General features: G+C 36.2%; 1 protein-coding gene across 1 annotated transcript in view; it reads right to left on the reverse strand.

The window, feature by feature from the left end:
• Positions 1 to 24,321, reverse strand: part of LOC148956205 (putative imidazolonepropionase) — a 124,113-nt gene that overhangs the window by 66,649 nt on the left and 33,143 nt on the right. Inside the window, exon 3 of the mRNA XM_089094495.1 lies at positions 13,234 to 13,405. Coding sequence (XP_088950621.1) covers positions 13,234 to 13,405 — 172 coding nt within the window. The remainder of the gene's footprint in view (positions 1 to 13,233; positions 13,406 to 24,321) is intronic.

Here is a 24,321-nt window from a genome sequence, read left to right on the forward strand (position 1 = left end):
TAATTGCGAAAGCAGAAAAAAACTTGGTGACCCGGCCAAATGGTTTACAACTGTCCCATCTCACAAGTAAGACTTAATTTATATACAAATTATGACTTAATCTATTATTTATATACAGTGGATATATATATATATTTCCAAATGGAAATATATATATATATATATATATATATATATATATATATATATATATATATATATATATATATATATATATATATATATATATATATATAAACAGCTCCTCTCATTTGATCTGCCATCAGCGGTCTAATTACCCTGGAACACGCATTTTGGCAGAAACTTCCTCAAAATGCCTTTGAAACCAACTTGAGACTTCGAAACCTACTTCTAATTCCTAAAAACATCTAATAATAACATTGCACTACTAATTACCGATTTTCATATATTTTTCATGTATTGGAATAAATTAATTTCTTTAATTTCTAATATAAATTAGTTTCTTCAAAATTTAGTGTTCCAATGTTGAAGCCAAGTTTCGCGTTCAAGAGAAATCTGACTTGTCTACTCGTGACAAGATCTAATGTCACTTATGTTTGTACGTTCTCTGGAGCACTCGCACCTCGGTCCGGGTTTTTATAATGGGTGAGATAGGGAAAGATCACACTGCCTGTTATCTATACAGTGCTTTCCTGTGTAGGCGAAGCTCTGCAATGCATATCGTACGAAGTTTGGTGTCAGAGTTATACCTGGTGAAGGATGGGAGACAATCAATGCTACACTGTTTTTCAGGATCAAACTAACGATCTCCTGAATAAAACGTAGCTGCACAGACTTGTACCCCAGAGCTAAAACCAAGCACCATTTTATAACTCTTAGAGGATGGATGAGGTTGATGAAATGTGGCTATTATCATCTGCTGGCTATATTTGTTGGATAACAGTCTGAAAAAAAAACCTTTCAAACAGGCCGACAACACCCATATGCCAGTTGGAGTTTCAATAATTCAATTCTCTTCTTTACCTCACGAATTTACGAGTTCGCTCAATACTATCACAACTCCCCTCCCCCCTCCCAGCAGGGGCACCCCCACCACCTTTGGTTCTTTAATCTTCATTTTAAGAACTCAAAAACAGTTCATATGACTTAAAAAATGCTCTCAAAATCGAGTACGAGACAGAAAGTATTCACACAAACTGATATCATTTTATTGACAATTCCAACATCAAGAAAGTTTCCCTCAATTCCATCACTACTCTTCCCTCTGTAGACATCTTGGATTTTTGCTCAGTGACTTACAAGCACTGCACCATTTGCTCATTAAGGCTTAGATTTTCTTTGAAAACTTCAACATTTGGCCGTCTTGTCGTTCTTTTCAAGGCATGAGTTGTCCGCAAAATATTTTTCTTTTTCTTGCAACAGGTACCAGGCGTTTTTCCACCTCACTCGGCACATGAAATTCGTATCTTACATGGAAATATTGTTTAACCGCAAGCTCCCCCAGACTTACGGTTGTCTGTAAAATGCATGTATTTCTTTAGCTTTCAGTATCTGTCATGACTTAAGACATGTGCCACCAAAAGAAACCTAGGATCTTTCTTTTTGCTCCAGTACACGTCTTTCACCAGAACGGTATGTATACGTCAAATTCCTTAGACTAGAAACTTAAAGGTGTAACTTCTAAGTCATTCGGATAAAAAAGGTCTTTGGCCATTTATGCGAACCAATAGTTTGTTTTTCTTTTTTATCTTTTTCTTGTTGCACTGGGGTTGTCTTGAAATGAAGATTTAAGGAGTTTGCCCAGGCAACGATCCTTGAAAGTTTAAACCCAACCGGATAAAATTAATCCAAGGATTTTCAGATATAAGGGTCAAGCCAATCGAAAAATAAATTTTCTGGCCACAGATTTTGAGGCGTCCATGACTCAGCCCTATTTTTTTTTATACATGAGGCTTCCCTTGGGTTTAAATTTCAAGTCTTTCGGGCAAAACCGTTTTTGACACTGTTTTGGTCCTTTTGGGAAGAATTTTGTGTTATTTTCCGCTGTGCACAAGCATACAAGAATAAACGTTTTGAGCCAACCACAAAAATTATTTGACCTTTTTGGATCCAATCTTTTTTTATCACAAGGATAAACGTTTTGAGCCGATCACAAAAAAGTATTTGACCTTTTTGGATCCAATCTTTTTTTTTGTAACAAAAATGACAAGGGAAGGTGTTGGTTGTCCTCCAATCACTATTGATTCTTAAAAATGGCGCAAAAACTTTTAATTTCCTATGGAATCGATCCTTCGATACGAAGTAGCCTGGTGAAAAAAGGAAGAAAGAAGGAAAGAAATAACGCGTTGAAGGCGCAAATGCTAGAATATTGCCTTCTTATAAATAATTAAATAAAAAAAACATGTTTTTTGAACTGAAAGTAAGGAGCGACATTAAAAATTAAAACGAACAGAAATTACTCCGCATATGCAAGGGTCTGTCCCCTCCTCAACGCCTCACTCTTTCTCACTCGCTTCTTACTTTCAGTTAAAACAAACTTCTTTTTTTTATTTAATTTCTGAACGTCTTTGAATTAATGCAGCTTTGATTTTGGCTCACCGTACATGAATAATCAAAACGAAATTTGCATATTAATTTACTTTTTTTGGCAGAATGGCTTTCTCAAAATTTTGATCTGACGTAACTTACGAATCAACTTACGTAACGAACTTCTATAGTCGTATATTTTTATTGCCTATGTTAGGGAGGGTTCGCTCCCTAGTCAATACCTCACTTTCCGAAATTTTGTTCCAATTCTTTAAGAATGACCCCTTAATCACAAAGGTCGTAAATTAGAATAAAGAGCGAAAAGAGCGAGGTAACGACTAGGGGGCGAACCCAATCATATACGTAATAATTTCTGTTCGTTTTAAGTTTTGATGTTGCTCCTTACTTTCAGTTGATTTTTTTTCTGATGTGACGCCCTACCCACCCACCCCAAACTACCATAAAAAATCCACCTGAAGACTTCTGTATATTTCCCAATTACCAATACTATGTGTAAGCATAGGGTAAAGTTCATAACTTGCAGACCTTCCCCAGGGGACTGTGGGGGATTAAGTCATCCTCAAAGACATAGTTATTGTATTTTTCGACCACGCTGAACAACATGGCTATCTTAAAATTTTGATCGGGTGACTTTGGGAAAAAACGAGCACGGGAGGGGGCCTACTTGCCTCCATTTTTTATCACTTATAAAAGGCGCTAGAACTTTTGATTTCCATTCGAATGAGCCCTCCCGCGATATTTTAGGACCACTGAGTCGGTACGATCACCCCTGGGGGAAAAAAAATTAAAAAAATAAACACGCATCCGTGATCTTTCTTCTACCAAAAAATACAAAAATTCAACATTTTTGAAGATAGGAACTTGAAACTTCTATAATAGGGATCTCTGATACGTTGAATCTGAATGTGTGATTTTCATTAAAGTTCTAGGTTTTTTAGGGGGTGTTTCCCCCTTTTTTCGAAAATAAAGGCAAATTTTCTCAGGCGTGTTACTTTTGATGGGTAAGACTAAACTTGATGTAGCTTACATATTTAAAATCAGCATAAGAATCTGATTCTTTTCATGCATCTATTGGTATCAAAATTCCGTTTTTTAGAATTTCGGTTACTGTTGAGTTGGGTTCTCTCCTTACTTACAGTTCGCTACCGCGAACTGTTTGGTACTGCTTTATAAACACGGTGTATGTATTTTCTATCACCGGCTAGTTTTACCAAATTCATGACTTTAATTCCGAGAAACAAAATTCTGAATCCAATACAGAGGATTGGACTCCATATTTATGCACCTTATTCAGGAGTTTTAACCTCTTGATGAGTATAGCGCACAAATGGATCATCCAATACAACTCCATAACCCAGTTGCATGCTCATTTCACTTGATCTTTATACCTCAGCATCATGTCCCCTTCACTTGACTGTAAAACAAATTATCTTGACATTAGTTGCTAAAAATCACTTACAAATGTCCAGCGAAAGTCAAATAATAGGAGCCAAAAATCAAGTTCGGTGCCACCCCCTTAAAAAAACCGAAAAAAGACGACCGAAAAAAGTATGACCGAGTCAAAAGTTCTGGGTGCAATAATCGAACGAGAGAAGGCAGAGTTGTGATCAATAAGGCCTGCACTTGATCTGTTACTGGAATGGATTTAAAAGCCACCTGGGCTCTCTAAATTCGTTCCTCAGCTTGAAAGTTTCTAATTTTATCATAAAGCTTAGGAAAGGAAGAAAACTATGAGAAGGACAAATTTAATCCTTTTCTTGGCCAAAATTCAGTTGCAAAAGTAGAAGTATTCCGACTTTTTGACAACAAAGCTGAACTAGAAAAAGTTTTTTACGGTTTTAAGTCTTGATAAAATTGGTTTATAATAGGTTTATTTTTCTTTGAGGTATTTAGAGAGCTTTACCTTTTGAAAGAAAGAAAAGAAGGATGATGATATAGATGCTGAGCCGCAATGGCTTAGTTGAAGTGACTAGAATAGCTGGTTGTAGTTTTTTTTAAAGCTTTCATTTCGTGCCTGCATTTTCCTACGTTCTATAAAATAATTTGAGTCTGCATCAAGGTAACAGGAGAATTTTCGCCCTTTTCGATTATATTTGTTGAAAGTCCCGCCCAATTAATGGCAAACTCATTAACTTTTCCATTTTCTTTTTTTATGCGTGAACCCAATTTTAAATTTGTTAAGTAAGACCAAAAAGAAAGTGACATTAATGTTAAAAAACGAATAGAAATGACCCTCTATCCGAACAGACTGCCACCTTCTTGATCCTCGCGATTGCAAACTATGTTATTATGGTAAAAAAAACTGAAAGGATTTTAGAGTTAGAAAAATATTACCATTTGGTGATTGCCTTTGTTTTATCCACGCACTGCCTTTCCAAACATTTAAACTGAATTTTATTGCTCAAATCAAATGTGAATGAGCAAACACTTTCGTTTTCAAGAGCACTGTGAAAAAATTACAATTTTTTTTTTATCATGATGCTCTTCTATTTGGGAATTCTTTCTAGAAGCATTAACGAAAAAAGCCGAACTATAGCGTAAAAGGGGGAGAGTTGTGGGATCGCTAACTCCCCGTATATAGAATCTAACTTCTGTTAACGTAACTCTTTGCTGTCATTTGGGGAAAAAATCTATTTTATTTAATTTGTGCGCAGTTTTAATAACATATTCAGTTTAGATTAAATATGAGGGAAGCTCCCGTCTGAGCTAACCCTGGCTTTGACATTGAAGTTTAATTTTGCGCAATTATGATTCGGAAATGAAAATCATACCTTTTCTAAGAATGGCCTGAAGTGCCAAATTGATTTTTTAGGTAGTGATCTTTATATTTTTCGGGAAGGATACATCAAGAAAACGTTGATCCTGGGAAACCCCCCCCCCACCTTTCCCTCTTCAGCCGTTGCACAGGTAAGCAGGGGTGGATCCAAGACTTGTTTTAGGGAGGGGGGCAAAACAGGTGGATCAGATAAACTTGCGTTAGGAGCAAGTTTAATTAACGCAAACTTGCGTTAATTAAGTAAATTACACCACTTTAGTCGACATTAGGGGGGCGCACGTCTCCCTCACCCCCTGATCCGCCACTGCAGATAAGTATATAATCCAATATTTCTTGCAAAAAATGACTTGAAAAAAAAATACAAAAATAATTAACAAAATTAATATATAATCAATATAAATAATTTTTTGTCAAAACTAGCCTTTAATCCCCTGCATTTGAAGGGGCTAAATTCTCATCCTAAACAGTATCTTCGGTCGCTTAAGAAATCGTGTAAATTACAATCTTTCTCTTCATTTTTTAAATATTTCTGCGATAATAGGTAGCCATTCGCCAATTGTGATTCTCATTACATGCTCGGTCTAAATGTATTATTCCAAATGAAAGGGTTCTAAAGTTAAATTTTTTCTCCACATTAATCCAAAGGACTTCTACAGAAATTTAAAAAAAAAACTTGGTTTTATTTCACGTATGGAGAAAATGTGAAAATACACAGTAGACCCAGGCCTAGGGCCGCACAATGCCAAGGGGAGTATTTTCTTTTCTTAATAAGAACTAGAATGATGTGATTTATCGTCAAAGGGCCAGGTGTACTCCGCCACTGCACTGCATATTCACAGAAAATTGATTTTAAAAGAAAATGGGAATTCCGTAGCTACCTGTAAATTTTCAGATGTCTCCCAAGAATGACAGCTGACAGCTTTCTCTTTCCATCTCTCTCTTTCATTACTTTTGGTTCATCAGTTGCAATCTGTTCAGTGCGACCACTATCCCCAAATTTTCGCGGATTATCTCGAAAATCTCGCCAAAAAGGAGTGACAGAAACGCTCAAGTCTCCTGCACATAGTCGATGAGTATCTACTAAACCTATTAAGATCTACTAAAAAATTATACCTACTCATCCCTTCCCTTTTTTAGTTTTTTGGTTTCTTGCATTTACCTAGTGCTATAGCTTTGCATGTTCTTACCGTCATTAAAAACTCGTAAACACAGTCTCCTGCCCATCTTAAATGAGTTTCCACTAAACCAGCTAAAATCCATTAAAAGATTATGCCTACTCCTCCCCTTCCCTTTTTTTCGTTTTTTAGTTTGTTGCATTTACCTAAAGATATATCTTTGTATTTTCTTACCTTTATTACAAACCCGTGGACACAGTCTCTTGCCCATAGTGCATGAGTTTCTAACAAACTTACTAAAATCTACAGACAAATCATACCTACTCCTACCCTTCCCTTTTTTTTAGATTGTTGCATTTATCTAGTGCTATACCTTTGCATTTTCTTACCGTCATTAAAAACTCGTGAACACAGTCTCCTGCCCACGTTAAATGAGTTTCTACTATTCCTACTAAAATCTACTAAAAATCATGCCGACCCCTCCCCTTTCCTTTTTTAATTTTTAGTTTGTTGCATTTACCTAGAGATACAGCTTTGTATTTTCTTACCTTTATTACAAACTCGTGGACACGGTCTGTTACCCATAGTGGATGAGTTTCTACCAAACCTACTAAATTCTGCTAACAAATCATACCTACTCCTCCCCTTCAAGTTTTTAGATTTTAGTTTGTTGCCTTTACCTAGCACGAAGCTTAATTTATTTTATTTTATTTAATTTTTGAATGAAGTGTTAATTTGTGAAGTGTTAATTTATTATCTATTGAATGAAGTGTTAATTTGTGTGGTAATTTTGATTGAAGGCCTTTGCGTATTTGTTGTTATATAGTTTAAGATAATTTTATGGCCTGTTGATTAGCGGTTATTATTTTTATTTATTTCTTTTTTTACTCTTCGTATTCGGAGGAAATAAAAAGTTTGAATTGAATTGAATTGAGATATAGCTTTGAATTGTCTTATCTTATCAAATAAAAGCTGCATTAACTAAAAAACGATCAGAAATTAAATAAAAAAAAACAAGTTTTTTAAACTGAAAGTAAGGAGCGACATTAAAACTTAAAACGAACAGAAATTATTCCGTATATGAAAGGGGCTGTCCCCTCCTAAGTTTGACTCTGTCTCACAACTTTATTTTTTTAAACAATAAAAAAATTTAGCGTAAAGAGCGAGGCGTTGAGGAGGGGACAGCCCCTTTCATATACGGAATAATTTCTGTTCGTTTTAAGTTTTAATGTCGCTCCTTACTTTCAGTTTAAAAAACTTGTTTTTTTTTAATTTAATTTATTACAAAGTCGTGGACACAGTCTATTACCCATAGTGGATGAGTTTCTACCAAACCAACTAAATTCTGCTAACAAATCATACCTACTCCTCCCCTTCCCTTTTTTTAGTTTTTTAGATTGTTGCATTTATCTAGTGACACAACTTTATATATCTTGCCGTCATTAAAAACTCATGAACGCAGTCTGCTGCCCATGCTGAATGAGTTTTCTACTAAACCAGCTACATTCCATTAAAAAATTATGCCTACTCCTCCCCTTCCCTTTTTTTAGTTTTTTAGTTTGTTGCATTTACCTAGAGATATATCTTTGTATTTTCTTACCTTTATTACAAACTCGTGGACACAGTCTCTTGCCCATAGTGGATGAGTGCCTACCAAACTTACTAAATTCTGCTAACAAATCATACCTACTCCTCCCCTTCCCTTTTTTTAGTTTTTTAGATTGTTGCATTTATCTAGTGATACAACTTTATATTTTCTTACCGTCATTAAAAACTCATGTACACAGTCTGCTGCCCATACTGAATGATTTTCTACTAAACCATGCAACAATCCATTACAAAATTATGCCTACTCCTCCCCTTCCCTTTTTTCTCGTGGACACAGTCTATTGCCCATAGTGGATGAGTTTCTACCAAACCTACTAAATTCTGCTAACAAATCATACCTACTCCTCCGCTTCCCTTTTTTTTAGTTTTTTAGATTGTTGCATTTATCTAGTGATACAACTTAATATTTTCTTACCGTCATTAAAAACTCATGAACGCAGTCTGCTGCCCATACTGAATGAGTTTTCTACTAAACCAGCTACAATCCATTAAAAAATTATGCCTACTCCTCCCCTTCCCTTTTTTTAGTTTTTTAGTTTGTTGCATTTACCTAGAGATATATCTTTGTATTTTCTTACCTTTATTACAAACTCGTGGACACAGTCTCTTGCCCATAGTGGATGAGTGCCTACCAAACCTACTAAATTCTGCTAACAAATCATACCTACTCCTCCCCTTCCCTTTTTTTTAGTTTTTTATATTGTTGCATTTATCTAGCGATACAACTTTATATTTTCTTATCATCATTAAAAACTCATGAACACAGTCTGCTGCCCATACTGAATGAGTTTCTACTAAACCAGCTACAATCCATTAAAAAATTATGCCTACTCCTCCCCTTCCCTTTTTTTAGTTTTTTAGTTTGTTGCATTTACCTAGAGATATATCTTTGTATTTTCTTACCGTTATTACAAACTCGTGGACACAGTCTATGGCCCATAGTGGATGAGTGCCTACCAAACCCACTAAATTCTGCTAACAAATCATACCTACTCCTCCCCTTCCCTTTTTTTTATTTTTTTAGATTGTTGCATTTATCTATTGATACAACTTAATATTTTCTTACCGTCATTAAAAAATCATGAACGCAGTCTGCTGCCCATACTGAATGAGTTTTCTACTAAACCAGCTACAAGCCATTAAAAAATTATGCCTACTCCTCCCCTTCCCTTTTTTTAGTTTTTTAGTTTGTTGCATTTACCTAGAGATATATCTTTGTATTTTCTTACCTTTATTACAAACTCGTGGACACAGTCTCTTGCCCATAGTGGATGAGTGCCTACCAAACCTACTAAATTCTGCTAACAAATCAAACCTACTCCTCCCCTTCCCTTTTTTTTAGTTTTTTAGATTGTTTCATTTATCTATTGATACAACTTTATATTTTCTTACCGTCATTAAAAAATCATGAACGCAGTCTGCTGCCCATACTGAATGAGTTTCTACTAAACCAGCTACAATCCATTAAAAAATTATGCCTACTCCTCTCCTTCCCTTTTTTCTCGTGAACACAGTCTATTGCCCATAGTGGATGAGTGCCTACCAAACCCACTAAATTCTGCTAACAAATCACACCTACTCCTCCCCTTCCCTTTTTTTTAGTTTTTTAGATTGTTGCATTTATCTAGCGATACAACTTTATATTTTATTACCGTCATTAAAAAATCATGAACACAGTCTGCTGCCCATACTGAATGAGTTTCTACTAAACCAGCTACAATCCATTAAAAAATTATGCCTCCTCCTCTCCTTCCCTTTTTTCTCTTGAACACAGTCTCTAGCCCATCGTGGATGAGTGCCTACCAAACCCACTAAATTCTGCTAACAAATCACACCTACTCCTCCCCTTCCCTTTTGTTTAGTTTTTTAGATTTTTGCATTTATATAGCGATACAACAGTATATTTTATTAAATTCAATAAACAATCATGAACGCAGTCTGCTTACCATACTGAATGAGTGTATACTAAACAAGCTACAATCCATTAAAAATTATGCCTACGCCTCTCCTTCCCTTTGTTCTCTTGAACACAGTCTATTGCCCATAGTTGATGAGTGCCTACCAAACCCACTAAATTCTGCTAACAAATCATACCTACTCCTCCCCTTCCCTTTTTTTTAGATTTTTAGATTGTTTCATTTATCTAGTGATACAACTGGATATTTTAATACAATCAATAAAAAATCATGAAAACACTCTGCTGCCCCAACTTAATGAGTTTATAAAAAAACAGATACAAACCATTAAAAATTATGACTCCTCCTCTCCTTCCCTTTTTTCTCTTGAACACAGTCTATTGCCCATAGTTGATGAGTGCCTCCCAAACCCACTAAATTCTGCTAACAAATCATACCTACTCCTCCCCTTCCCTTTTTTTTAGTTTTTTAGATTGTTGCATTTATCTAGCGATACAACTGTATATTTTCTTACCGTCATTAAAAAATCATGAACGCAGTCTGCTGCCCATACTGAATGAGTTTCTACTAAACCAGCTACAATCCATTAAAAAATTATGCCTACTCCTCTCCTTCCCTTTTTTCTCGTGAACACAGTCTATTGCCCATAGTGGATGAGTGCCTACCAAACCTACTAAATTCTGCTAACAAATCACACCTACTCCTCCCCTTCCCTTTTTTTTAGTTTTTTAGATTGTTTCATTTATCTAGTGATACAACTTTATATTTTCTTAACGTCATTAAAAAATCATGAACGCAGTCTGCTGCCCATACTGAATGAGTATCTACTAAACCAGCTACAAACCATTAAAAAATTATGCCTACTCCTCTCCTTCCCTTTTTTCTCTTGAACACAGTCTATTGCCCATAGTGGATGAGTGCCTACCAAACCTACTAAATTCTGCTAACAAATCATACCTACTCCTCCCCTTCCATTTTTTTTAGTTTTTTAGATTTTTGCATTTATATAGCGATACAACTTTATATTTTCTTATCATCATTAAAAACTCATGAACACAGTCTGCTGCCCATACTTATTGAGTTTCTACTAAACCAGCTACAATCCATTAAAAAATTATGCCTCCTCCTCTCCTTCCCTTTTTTCTCTTGAACAAAGTCTATTGCCCATAGTGGATGAGTTCCTCCCAATCCTACTAAATTCTGCTAACAAATCATCCCTACTCCTCCCCTTCCCTTTTTTTTATTTTTTTAGATTGTTGCATTTATATAGCGATACAACTTTATATTTTCTTACCGTCATTAAAAAATCATGAACACAGTCTGCTGCCCATACTGAATGAGTTTCTACTAAACCAGCTACAATCCATTAAAAATTATGCCTCCTCCTCTCCTTCCCTTTTTTCTCTTGAACACAGTCTATTGCCCATAGTGGATGAGTGCCTACCAAACCCACTAAATTCTGCTAACAAATCATACCTACTCCTCCCCTTCCCTTTTGTTTAGTTTTTTAGATTGTTGCATTTATCTAGTGATACAACTGTATATTTTCTTACAGTCATTAAACAATCATGAACGCAGTCTGCTGCCCATACTGAATGAGTTTCTACTAAACCAGCTACAATCCATTAAAAATTATGCCTACTCCTCCCCTTCCCTTTTTTCTCGTGAACACAGTCTATTGCCCATAGTGGATGAGTGCCTACCAAACCTACTAAATTCTGCTAACAAATCAAACCTACTCCTCCCCTTCCCTTTTGTTTAGTTTTTTAGATTGTTGCATTTATCTAGAGATACAACTTTATATTTTCTTATCGTCATTAAAAAATCATGAACGCAGTCTGCTGCCCATTCTGATTGAGTTTCTTCTAAACCAGCTACTATCCATTAAAAATTATGACTACGACTCTCAGTCCCTAGTATCTCTTGAACCCATTCTAGTGCCCATCGTGGATTATTTCCTCCCAATAACCATAAATTATTCTAAAAAATCATCACTACTCATCCCCTTCCCTTTAGTTTATTTTTTTATATTTTTTCATTTATATAGCGATACAGCTTTATATTTTCTTACCGTCATTAAAAAATCATGAACACAGTCTGCTGCCCATACTGAATGAGTTTCTACTAAACCAGCTACAATCCATTAAAAAATTATGCCTACTCCTCCCCTTCCCTTTTTTTAGCTTTTTAGTTTGTTGCATTTACCTAGATATATATCTTTGTATTCTCTATGTAAATATAACTTTATATTTTCTTACCGAGATTAAAAACTCGTGAACACAGTCTCCTGCCAATATTCAATGAGTTTCTACTAAACCAGCTAAAACCCATTAAAAAATTATGCCTACTCCTCCCCTTCCCTTTTAATAGTTTTTTAGATTGTTGGATTTATTTAGTAATATAACTTTATATTTTCTTACCGTCATTAAAAACTCGTAAACACAGTCTCCTGCCCATATTGAATGAGTTTCTACTAAACCAGCTAAAATCCATTAAAAATTATGCCTACTCCTCCCCTTCCCTTTTTTTTAGTTTTTTGGTTTGTTGCATTTACCTTGAGATATATCTTTTTATTTTCTTACCTTTATTACAAACTCGTGGACACAGTCTCTTGTCCATAGTGGATGAGTTTCTACCAAACCTACCAAAATCTACTAACAAATCATACCTACTCCTCCCCTTCCCTTTTTTAGGTTTTTAGATTTTTGCATTTATCTAGTGATATAACTTTGTATTTTCTTACCGTCATTAAAACTCGTGAGCACAGTCTCCTGCCCATATGGAATGAGTTTCTACTAACCCCACTAAAAAAAAGGAAAGGGGAGGCTCTTTCCTTTTTTTAGTTTTTAGTTTCTTGTGTTTACCTGGAGATATAGCTTTGTATTTTCTTATCTTTATTACAGACTCGGGAAGACAGTCTCTTGTCTATAGTGGATGAGTTTCTACTAAACTAGAATCTACTAAAACATCATGCCTACTCCTCCCTTTCCCTTTTTTTAGTTTGTTATATTTACCTAGAAATATGGCTTTGTATTTTCTTACTTTTGTTAAAAAGTCTTGAACACAGTATCTTGTTCAAACTGGACAAGCGTCAACTAAACCAACTAAAATCTACTAAAAATTGCTGACCCTGACCTAGATATATAGCTTTATATTTTCTTACCTACATTACAAACTCGTGAACACAGTCTCTTGGAAATACTGGATGAGTTTCTACTAAACCTACAAAATCTACTAAAAAATCATATCTACTCCTTCCTTTCCCTTTTTTTGTGCATTTATCTAGTGATATAACTTTGTATTTTCTTACCTTCATTACAAACTCATGAACACGATCTCCTGCCCATACTGGATGAGTGTGTCCGTCAACTAGACCTGGTATAACACACATTCCAGTTGCATCAATAACATTTTTAATCTTCAGATCTCCAATTAAATTTTGGATTTTACTATCATAATCAATCGCAGCAATTTTTCCATTCCTGGAAATAAAGTTAAATCTTACTAACAATGAAGACCATCAAAGTGGTGTAAGTAATATTAAAATACGGCATTGCATTTTAAAATCCCTACCAGTTGTGCTGATCTCTATTTCATGACCCTTCAGCCAGTAACAGCAACCAGGAAATTGGGGGCAAGCCATCCTGTGCTTTTACACCCCCTTCCTATTTATCCCCATATCCCTATTTAGAGCTTGATCGTCTCTAGCTGGGCTTATAGAGTCACGCCACTGACCCCCGTTCAAACCAAATAACCAGCGACAACAGGACTCAATTCCCTGTCCTCAAGGACAAAGGGTGTCAAGTCTAGCGCGCTAACCTTTCGGCTAGGACGTCTCAAGAAAGGGTGAACGTCTTTACCAATCAGAATATCTTTACCATTCATATATGTTGATAGTTAGAAAAAAAAAAACAGGCTCTCTAAGTAATGCGAACCATAAATTAATATATCAATAGTAATCAATAGCCCATCAATACATTTATACAAGGGAAAGATTTTGACAAAAAAAAAAAAACACGAAAATAGCGCGTTTAATTTTTGAAAAAATAGCAGTTATAGGCAGCACAATAGCGCTACCTAAGTAAAGAGCAATATATGCACGATGTATTAATGCATTTTTTTACACCAAGGCACTTTGGATAGAAGGAGTTTTCGTAGAAACTTCGAAAGGACCTCATCCGATTGGAAATTTAAAGTTCTAGTGCCCTTTCTAAGAATCAAAAGTGATTGGAGGATAACCGGGACACCTCCCCATGCCCTTATTTCCCCAAGCGTATCCAATCAAAAATTTGAGATTACAATTTTGCTTAGTATAATTGAAAGGTCCAGTAATTATGTCTTATGGAGTTGTAACTCCTCCCCCACCAGGCCTCAGGGCAAGGGCTATAAATTATTTTAGTTGCCCATTGTTAATATACAAGATTTTTATGGAAGGAGGGGTCGTATAGACTTCAGAGGGGGTTGATTTGATTGGAATTTGAAAGTTCTAGGAGCCTTTTTAAGAGTCACAAGTCATCGGGGGCAATTATATCCGTCTCCCTACCCCCACGCATACTCTTTTCCCCAAGTGAATCCGATCGAAATTTCGAGATAGCTATTTTGTTCAAAGTATTTAAAAGATTATATACTAATACCTCCAGGATGGACAAGGACCCCTAGGGCCTGGGGGCAAGGGTTGTACTTTATGTCCCGGGGGCATATAAAGTTTTTATGGAATGGGTGGTCATATAAACTTCGGAGGAGGCTCATTTGTTTGGAAATTGAAAGTTCTAGTTCCCTTTTTAAGATCCAAAAGTGATCCGAGGGCAACTAGCCCCCTCTCGTCAAGCCCTCTTTTCCCCAAATGCATCTGATCTAAGTCTTGAGATAGCAATTTTGCTCAAAATAATCCAAAGGTCACATAACAATGCTTCCGGAGTTGACACAACCCACAGAGCCGTGGGGCAAGGGTTGTAAGTTATGCTCCGGGCAAATATAAAGTTTTTATGGAAGAGGTGGTAGTATAAAATTTGGAGGAGGCTCATTATATTGGAAATTGAAAGTCCTAGTTCCCTTTTTAGGAGTGAAAAGTAATCAGAGGGCAACAAGCCTCCGCCACGCCTTCTTTTCCACAAATATGCCCGATCGAAATTTTGAGATAGCCATTTGGTTCAAAATAGTCCTAAGATCATGTAACAATGCCTCCAGGGTTGACACAACCCCCCAGGTACTGGGGGCAAGGGTTGTAGTCTATACCCCAGGGGTATACAGCGTTTTCATTGAAATTAAAAGTTCTTGTTCCCTTTATAAGAGTCAAAAATGACTGGAGGGCAACCTTCCCCTACCCCTACGCCAATCATTTCCCAAAAGACATTCAATCAAGGTTTTTGAGACGGCTATTTTGTTCAGCATAGGTGAAAGGTCCAGCAATTATGTCTTCGGGGATGTCAGCCCCACCACTACCGTCAGGGCAAAGACGATTTAAGAAATTCACCCTTTGTTAACATATACTATATGTTATAGAGAAAGGTAGGAATGTTTGACCTTTACTTCTCCACTACTACTAACAAAGCTGAGGTTATTGAAATGAACATCTCAGGAAATTTTGAGGGGAAAGTTTAACTAAAATAAAACATACTGTATACATACAGATTGTCAAAAGGGAGTATCAACAATATTTTAGGAACGGTATACAATATCAAGATGAAACTTCCGGGGCATTATGAGGAGGGTGCATAACTGACCAAAAGGCAACGTGTACATGCTAGTACTGCTATTAATACCACTGCTACCACTGTTACTGCTACTACTAATACAACACTATTACTGATACTACTGTTCCTACTACTACCACTACTACTATGATACTTGTTCTTTTAAGGCTAACCGTTTGATGGTGGAAACTTGACACCCCCTCCCCATGCCCTCCGAAGACCAGAGCATAATTTGAACTTCATTAAAGAAAAAAAAATGAATGTGGATTGAAAGTTTAATATACATATACTGATATTTAATCCTTAAAGTCTTAATAATTTTTTATTTATTAAGTTAAAATAGTGAAAATATTGAAAATGTATTTTGTTTTCAGTAAAGTGCAAATTATATTCTGGTCTTCAGAAGGCATGGGGGTTGTCAGCCCTATTAATGTTGATTTTGGTTCGTTTTGAGTCTAAATCGATTATTTAGTGTAATTTTTGTTCGTTTTGGATTTCATTTGTTTATTGATGTTAATTAGTGGTAGTTTCACGCTTGGAAGATTATTTGACTTTATTTCTGGTCATTTTTGATTTAATGGAGCTCTTTATATTTCTGTGAAAAACTTATTTTGTGGAAAAAGTTCTTTTTTTAGACAATTTTATTAAAAATAGACAATAAAATACATATAGTCTAATTGCTTTAGTTTTTTGGTTGCTGTTGGCAGAGACAGAGACCTATGTAGAGACCCTGTGGCAGAGACTGGTCAAATGTTGCTATTGGTACCATCTATTTTTCTCTTTTTTACATCATGCCTAATTTTTCAGAACTGAAGAATAATTTTAGTTTTCAGTAGAAAACTTGTTACCAAAAAATTTTTTTTTTTTTACAAAGCCTACCATAAGAATACTATGAGGTAAAAAAAATTAACCACAGCATGAGAAAAATTCTGACATTCATTTTAGCATGCTTCCTAGCAGTTGTCTCAATTGGGGAGGGGGAAGGCAATTGTCATCCTAGATTTCAAAATTATCTCTTTTTGTTATTTCCTTTTAAAAATACACTTTTTTTGTATTTTCAATGAAAAAATTGTCCCCTCCCCACATCTGATTTTGAAAATCATTTTGCCCCCCCCCCTTACATTTTCGCAAACTGACGTCTTTGTTTTAGAGATAGCATTGAGATTGACGTCATATGCACCGTGTACAACCCTTTTTGGTAATTACAACTTGAAATGCTACCTATATTTGCGAACTTCGTACAAAATACCAATGTGTCAAGATTTATGAAAGTGCTGAAATTTTAGCCTATCTGTTTTTCCCAAATCATACCATAAAACTGAATAATTCCAGAAAATATGAGAAGGAATAAACCGGTTATAAATCGATACCAAAATGCGAAGAATATCTGTAAAATAAAAATAAAACTTTCAGTAATATAAGTTGATGTTGCGAAATAATTATGGTCCCTTAACCAGAGTATATTCGTAAAGGAAGAAACATTAACTGTTCTGCTTTGTGCAATATTTGCTTATCCCAACCTGCTTTGTCGGGAACTCTTTCAGATTCTTTGTTATCACTCTTACAGTAGTTAGAAAATTGTTCCCCATATATCAATCAACATCAACCATGACGCAGAGTGTTTTTTCACAGTTGAAGCAAGTTTTGAAGAATAAGAAGATTAGTCTGTGAAATAAGATTACATTATTGGAAGCTAAGAAGATGATAGTGGTTAAGTATGGTACTGAAACATGTTTGCTTCAAAAGGCGAAGGAAAATTTGTTCAGTGTTTTCTAGAGGCATTGTCTAAGGACAATGCCTCTGCACGACGCTGCACGAACAATAAGTCTAAGCAAAGTTCTAGATATTCATCTGACTGACCTTATAGCAAACAATAAGCTGCACGAAAAATGTAGTGTAGTTCAATTCCACTTTCTAGGGCTATAAGATTCAAATGGCTGGGTTAGTTTTGCGGATGAAGGACGACTGATTACCAATGATTGTGCATAAGAAACCCGAATGGGTTGTACAGAGATAATAAAAAAGGATATAAGTAAATTGGAAGTTTATGGAGGGGTGAAAAGGTGAAGCTTTTAACAAATTGCGGTTGAGGAGGAATATTTGCAGCTCTGTTGGCCTTAGGGTTGCCAACTACTAACGTCCAAAAAGAGTGCCTATCTAGGCCACAAAAGAGTGCAAGTAAAACATTTGCGTGCGCATGGCTGCCGCTGCTTGCGCATCACCTCTAAAGTATAAAAGGGTGCATTTCAAACAAAAAGTATGCAAGCTGGTAACCCTGTTCCTTGAGTTAATTACACTTCTGATGAAGTTGCCAACTGCTGACGTTCAAAGTGAATGAGAACTAATACCCAAAAAGAGTGATTTTCACTCTTTCGCATCCCCTCTCAGCATGCCTAAGACTCTAGGCAGGCATGCCTTTCCAAAAACTAACCTGACAAGTATGTGTCCAATAAGAGAGTCATTCATACTCCTGCCATTTACCCGTGCCCCAGCCATTTAAACATTTGCCTCTCAATTACTTGGACTATCTGTCTTGGCTTTTATCTGTCTACAATTACCCAGCCCAGTCTTGATGCAACCTATTGCCCAAAATACTTGATAAATTCAATTCAAATTGCCTCTCAATTACTTGGACTATCTGTCTTGGCTTTTCTCTGTCTACAATTACCCAGCCCAGTCTTGATGCAACCTATGCAACCTATTGCCCAAAATACTTGATAAATTCAATTTACATTTTGCATTTTACACGAAAAGTGTGCAAGTTGGCAACCCTGATTGGCCTTAGGTGATTTAGTGCTGTAGTCGGTTATTAGTAGTAGTAAACAAAATATTTTTGTAATAAGCTAGGAAAGTAGCATATGTTTGTAGAATGGTTTCTTTAGTCAAAGAATTTTTCGAGAGAGATAAAAATTGAAAAGCTGAATATTTAAATTAAAGACGAACTTTGTATAAAATACTATTTTGTCAGGTTTTAGGAAAGTGCTGAAATTTAAACCTATCAGTTTTTGCCGAATCATACCATAAAACTGAATAATCTTGAAAAATTTTAAAAGGATTAAATCACTTTTAAATCGGTATTAAAACGGGAAGAATTTCTGTGAAATAAAAAATAAAACGGTTCTATCCCATTATCCGGGCCTCTCGGCTTAATCACTATAGACTAGGCAATGATAAAAAACCCGTTTTGTGACGTCCTAACTGTTGTAGAGCAGGCACTGATAGCAAGGTTTTCATTGCGTATACGATATTAAACTGTGGTTTTTTGGATTTTAGGGGGGAGGGAAGGCACCTAGGTTCGGTTAGGTTACGTATTTAATATATGCAATGCTTTACCAACACCCCCCCCCCACCCCCTAATGTGCAAATATATAGCCCAAATTTGTTTCTAAACTATTATATATTCATCCTATTTTATTTTATTTCATTAGCATTAAACAAACTTGACTTTTTAGAGAGGCCCGGATAATGGTATAGTACCAATAAAACTTCCAGCAATATAAGTTGATGTTGAGAATTAATAAATAGCATATAGTAAGTACCGTAATCATAGTATATTCGTAAAGCAAAAAAAAATATACTGTTCAGCTTTGTGCAATTATTTTGACAAGTTTTGAGAATGCAACTTTCTAACCTCTTACCAGTAAGGAATTATTGATGTTTGATTTATGGTATTTTGCCTTGACAATTGCCTGACTAAGCCTGTATGCAGAATATTTTATTTGCAACGCCGGCTACAACTAGTTATTCAAATTTCGACCTTTGCTTTGAAGGATATTTTCATGTTTGCAGGTGCGTACTGTCAGTCACTGCTATTTAGCCTTAGGGTATCACGAATATAGAACAATAATTTCTATAAAGAAATTAGTTTTAACCATATTACCAGCTCAGGTGATAGGACAGTCGTAAACAAAAGGTGTTTTTGACTTGTGTTGTAAATCTTGGTTCCCCAGGTCATATCCCCAGATTGAGCTAGTTCAAACCATTGCTCAGAATACTTCATGCATCCAGTACTTCTTAAGGTATATAAAAGTTTTAGGTATTTTTCCAAAATGAGTTTTGTCATTTTTGCATGCTTACGGGAATAGTTGGGAAGTGGAACATTTGTTATCCCGTGTTCTAAAATTCTTTAAACAAAATTCCTTCCACAAACTATTAGTCTTTAATTACGGCTGTAAAACCTTAATTGTATTTTTCAGTTGTTCTGCTCTTCTGTAAAATTTATTTTTGTAACATACCGCCTTTTAAATTTACGCAGGTGAGCTATATCGCATACTCTTAAATTTCACAAGTTGTATCTTCGATAGTTAAAATAACCTTAGGCCACCACTCAAGTTCTTTAATCTAACCCAGGAGTTGAAAATTGTTGTGATAAATTGCAGTTAAAAACCGCGTAAAAATAAGGTTATTCATCCTTGTTTTGACGATTTTTTTTTCAAAATTGATTGAATAATAATCAAATGATGATTTGTTTTGCCTTTTAATACAGTTTAGTGCATTTAAGAAAAGGAGTTGAATTTCGAGTACTTCCATAATGGTGGCAAAGTTTTCTGCTGTTTTTGTTAAGTTTTTTTTAGCCCCTTTTGAGTCGAAAGGAATATTTTCTTTGTTGTTTCGTGAATCTTTTGCCCCTTCTTCCTCTAACTCATGTCCTGGCATATGGAGGAGATTTGACTTGTATTAAATTTTTTTTTATCTAATATATCTCTGCCCTTATAAATAATTAGGTACAACATTTATTTAATAAAAGCAGCTTTCATAATTTTGGCCTAGGCCGCAACTAAGTTATGCTATTTTTACAACGTCAATAAATTACAAGGTGAATAAATCACGAATGATTAAATGCACTTACAACAAAAAGGAACACAAGAGTTCATAAACGACTGGTGGGGTATTTTAATGGCACGATTTTACTCCTGCATCGGGTAAGGAGACGCTGTGTATAAGGAGGTGGCAACAACGAACGATGCTTTCGACTCTCAAGTAGTGAGTGTCTAAACTTGGGGACAAGCTCGTATCTGCGCTCGCAGAGAGAGGTTATTTTTAGCGACGTGAGAGCAGATTCATAAGACACATAATTTAGACCGAGTATTATTTTGCTGCATATTTCTGCAGAGTTTCAATGTTACTACTGAGATATTCTGTATTGTGCACTTGAGGGCCCCAGACCCGATATGCGTTTGTAAACCTCTTTTTAAGTTCTTTCCATATACCCTTATTGTATTGGCAGATGTAATGGTTTCCGTAAATTCCAAAGATAGACGATAAACGTTGGTACATGGTCTTTATTAAATAATGTGAGAATACACATAGAGAAAATAAGGTAGCACAAGAACAACTAGCTACGACGGAGGCGAAAGATGGACTGCCTTTAGAAATGAGCCAAGAAAACAACTGTCCTGGAACGGAAGTTTTAGATATTGGTTGTTCAACCATGCTAAGGAAATGAACCTGTCCCAAGACCAGTCTTAGTCCCAAACACCGCCCCTGGACGCTTCTCGTTGGCATATGCCTTGCCCAGTATCCAAGACATGAGACACCAGAAAACGCCCTTTCGAATTTATGTTCCAAATACTTTACAGATTCTCCCCCCTGTTTTAATTTAAATTTCCCAAATTTGGCTTATCCCCTTCTCGTTAGACCCTCAAACTTTATTTGAATTCAAAACATTCCCTTCCCAAATTATTCACGTCTCGCCTACTAACATTCTACATCATGAACTAGTAAACAATTACATAATACAAACACTACACACTGCTTGCATAAGTAAAAACTTACATAGTATAAATGAACCACACTAACAACCGTAGTCGGAAACTGGATATTTTAACACTTCTTCAAAATAGACTTGGTCCCCATAACCCTGAATTTGACGAGGACAAGGAAAGTTGTGATTATGTATAAACTTCGGATTAAGGCAAAAAGAATGACCGGGAAAAGCTAATTAATCCTGAAAATACCGGTGACAAATAAAAGAAATTGCAGAAAGTTTAAAAATCATACCATGCTGCAATGACGTTAAGATATTATTCCCAATAAAATCCTCGGGGTTTTATTGCTGTGGAACGTCTCGGTTTAGACCTATTTGGTTTTTCTCTACTAACTTGTGGTTCGACAAATGGCAGTACTACTGTTGATATCTCTACATAACTATTAGCGCTACGCATTAAAACCATCCCGTGAGGCATCAACCTCATCCCACTAGACCTCAAAACCAGCCCCCTTTTCCTGGGTATCCAAACCGCCCTGCGAGGCATCAGTACCATCTCGCAGTGCAACAACAAAAATCATCCCGTGAGGCATCAGTACCATCCCACGGGACCTCAAACCCAGCTCCCTTTTCCTGGGCAGCCAAACCGCCCTGCGAGGAATCAGTACCATCTCGCAGTGCAACAAAAAAAACCATCCCGTGAGGCATCGGTACCATCCCACGGGACGTCAAAACCAGCTCCCTTTTCCTGGGTAGCCAAACCGCCCTGCGAGGAATCAGTACCATCTCGCAGTGCAACAAAAAAAAACCATCCCGTGAGGCATCAGTACCATCCCACGGGACCTCAAAACCAGCTCCCTTTCCATGGGTAGCCAAACCGCCCTGCGAGGCATCAGTACCATCTCGCAGTGCCTTCTCATTATCATTGAGTCCAAATTTCACCCTCGTCAGCGCAGAAAAAAAATCATCGGAAAAAGAAGACGTGTCTCCTTTCCCCACTATCTGTTCTATCTGCTCATATTACTTTGCAACCTTGTACACATCACCTAAACAAAAAAAAAATTCTGCACTATTCTCTAACAAATACCGTTCATAGGACGGTCTGATCCACTCCTTGAATAAATTTAGAGCAAATCTTCCAAGAACTACACCATCATCCCTGGCTTCTAAGTACACCTTACATGACCTTCCTAATTTTTGCATACTTCTATAGAACAGATATGCCTTTTCATCCTTAAATTTGAGCCGCGCCTACAAACTCTGCAACGATTTTGCCTACTATTTTGCCTGGGGAATATGCTACAAGTAATCCACGTTATAAACTTGACAAATTTATAATCGAGGGGAGTCAAATAAAAGAAATGGAAATATGCCATTTATCCTCCACTGTTTTACAAAATCAAAAGCAACCTTTTTGTTATATCCAGTTTTCACCGGGTCAAATATATGAATAATAACTGACATATTGAGATCAAAATTTGAAAAAGCAATTATTCTAAAAATTTAAATATTTGTTTTAAACACAGCTCTTTAATTACGGACGCCAGGTTTTGGGCAATAAACTTCACCTTTAACAAGAAGGGTCTAATAAAATTTACTGGGTTGTTTAGTCGTGCTAAATCACTTACGAAAGATAGTCCTTTCCAAATCCAATTGTAGTTGGTTTCAATTAAATCACTAGCGTCAAATGTAGTCACAATTGAGAATTAATTTTCGATTATCGAATTCAAAATGTTAAATTTTGGTTGGAAACTCTCAAATGTAGATCACACGTCGACTGTACAAAAACAGGTAAAAAAAACCACCAACCATAGAATGGCTTAGTGAAGGTAGAAATCAACCAGAGACTCTCGGTTGTAGAAATTTGAATTAGTAGGCAGAAGCTATCGCGAGGAAATCCATATTAGGCAGTGTGTAATAGTCTATTTCAAAATGTTCATTTAAAAAACAGTGTTTCTCAAGAAGGCGCTTTGAATAGAAGAAAGTCCAATAGCTAGTAACGTTTCGATGTCTTATTAATTAGTCTTTTGTAGTATTTGCAGCTCAATATCACAGTCTGTTCGCGGGCGAAATACTCTTCAATATGTTGTCAGTATTTAGCATAAGATGTCGTAAGTATTTATAACGGTCACTCAAATGTCGATTGAAGGTTTTCCACTAGTGATATATGCTCCACTAGCTTTAACCGCTTGCCACCACTCTGTAAAGCTCTTTTTAGTTCTTTCCATATACCCTTATTGTATTGGCAGATGTAATGGTTTACGTAAATTCCAAAGATAGACGATAAACGTTGGTACATGGTCTTTATTAAATAACATGAGAATACACATAGAGAAAATAAGGTAGCACAAGAACAACTAGCTACGACGGAGGCGAAAGATGGACTGCCTTTAGAAATGAGCCAAGAATATAACTTTCCTGGAACGGAAGTTCTAGCTATTGGTTGTTCAACCATGCTTGGGAACGGACCCTTTCCCACGACTAGCCTTAGTCCCAAAAGCCCCCCCCTGGACTCTTCTCGTTGGCATATACATGGCCAAATCTCTAAGAAACGAGACACCAGAAAATGCCCTCTCGAATTTATGTTCCAAATACTTTACACGTTCTTAGGCAAAGCGCATAACACAGATATGCCAAATGAGTTGCATTGTAGAAAAACCCAGGCAACGAAAATTAACCGATGATCTTAAGGCAAAATTTCCTTTCTTTGCAATGTTTGAAACATGTGGGCTAAAGGACCAGTCTGGGCTAAAATTGGCACCGAGTATAACTGCGGTTGAAATAACTGGGTACTATGGTTTGGGACAGGAGCGATCGCGCTTTAGAGGATAGAACTTCATCACTTTTGTTTTGTTTTTTCTTTAATTTGTAGTCCATATGTAGTCCATAACACAAATTTCATAATTTGTAGTCCATAACAGAAGGGCTGCAAGTTTTATGCCTTGCAGCCCTTCTGTTTCTAGCGGTAATAATTGTTTTAAACACGTTAACGACTGAT

Source organism: Artemia sp. Qi Xiang Cuo, chromosome 1 (assembly GCF_049724085.1).
Source record: "Artemia sp. Qi Xiang Cuo chromosome 1, ASM4972408v1, whole genome shotgun sequence".
Lineage (NCBI taxonomy): Eukaryota > Metazoa > Arthropoda > Branchiopoda > Anostraca > Artemiidae > Artemia > Artemia sp. Qi Xiang Cuo.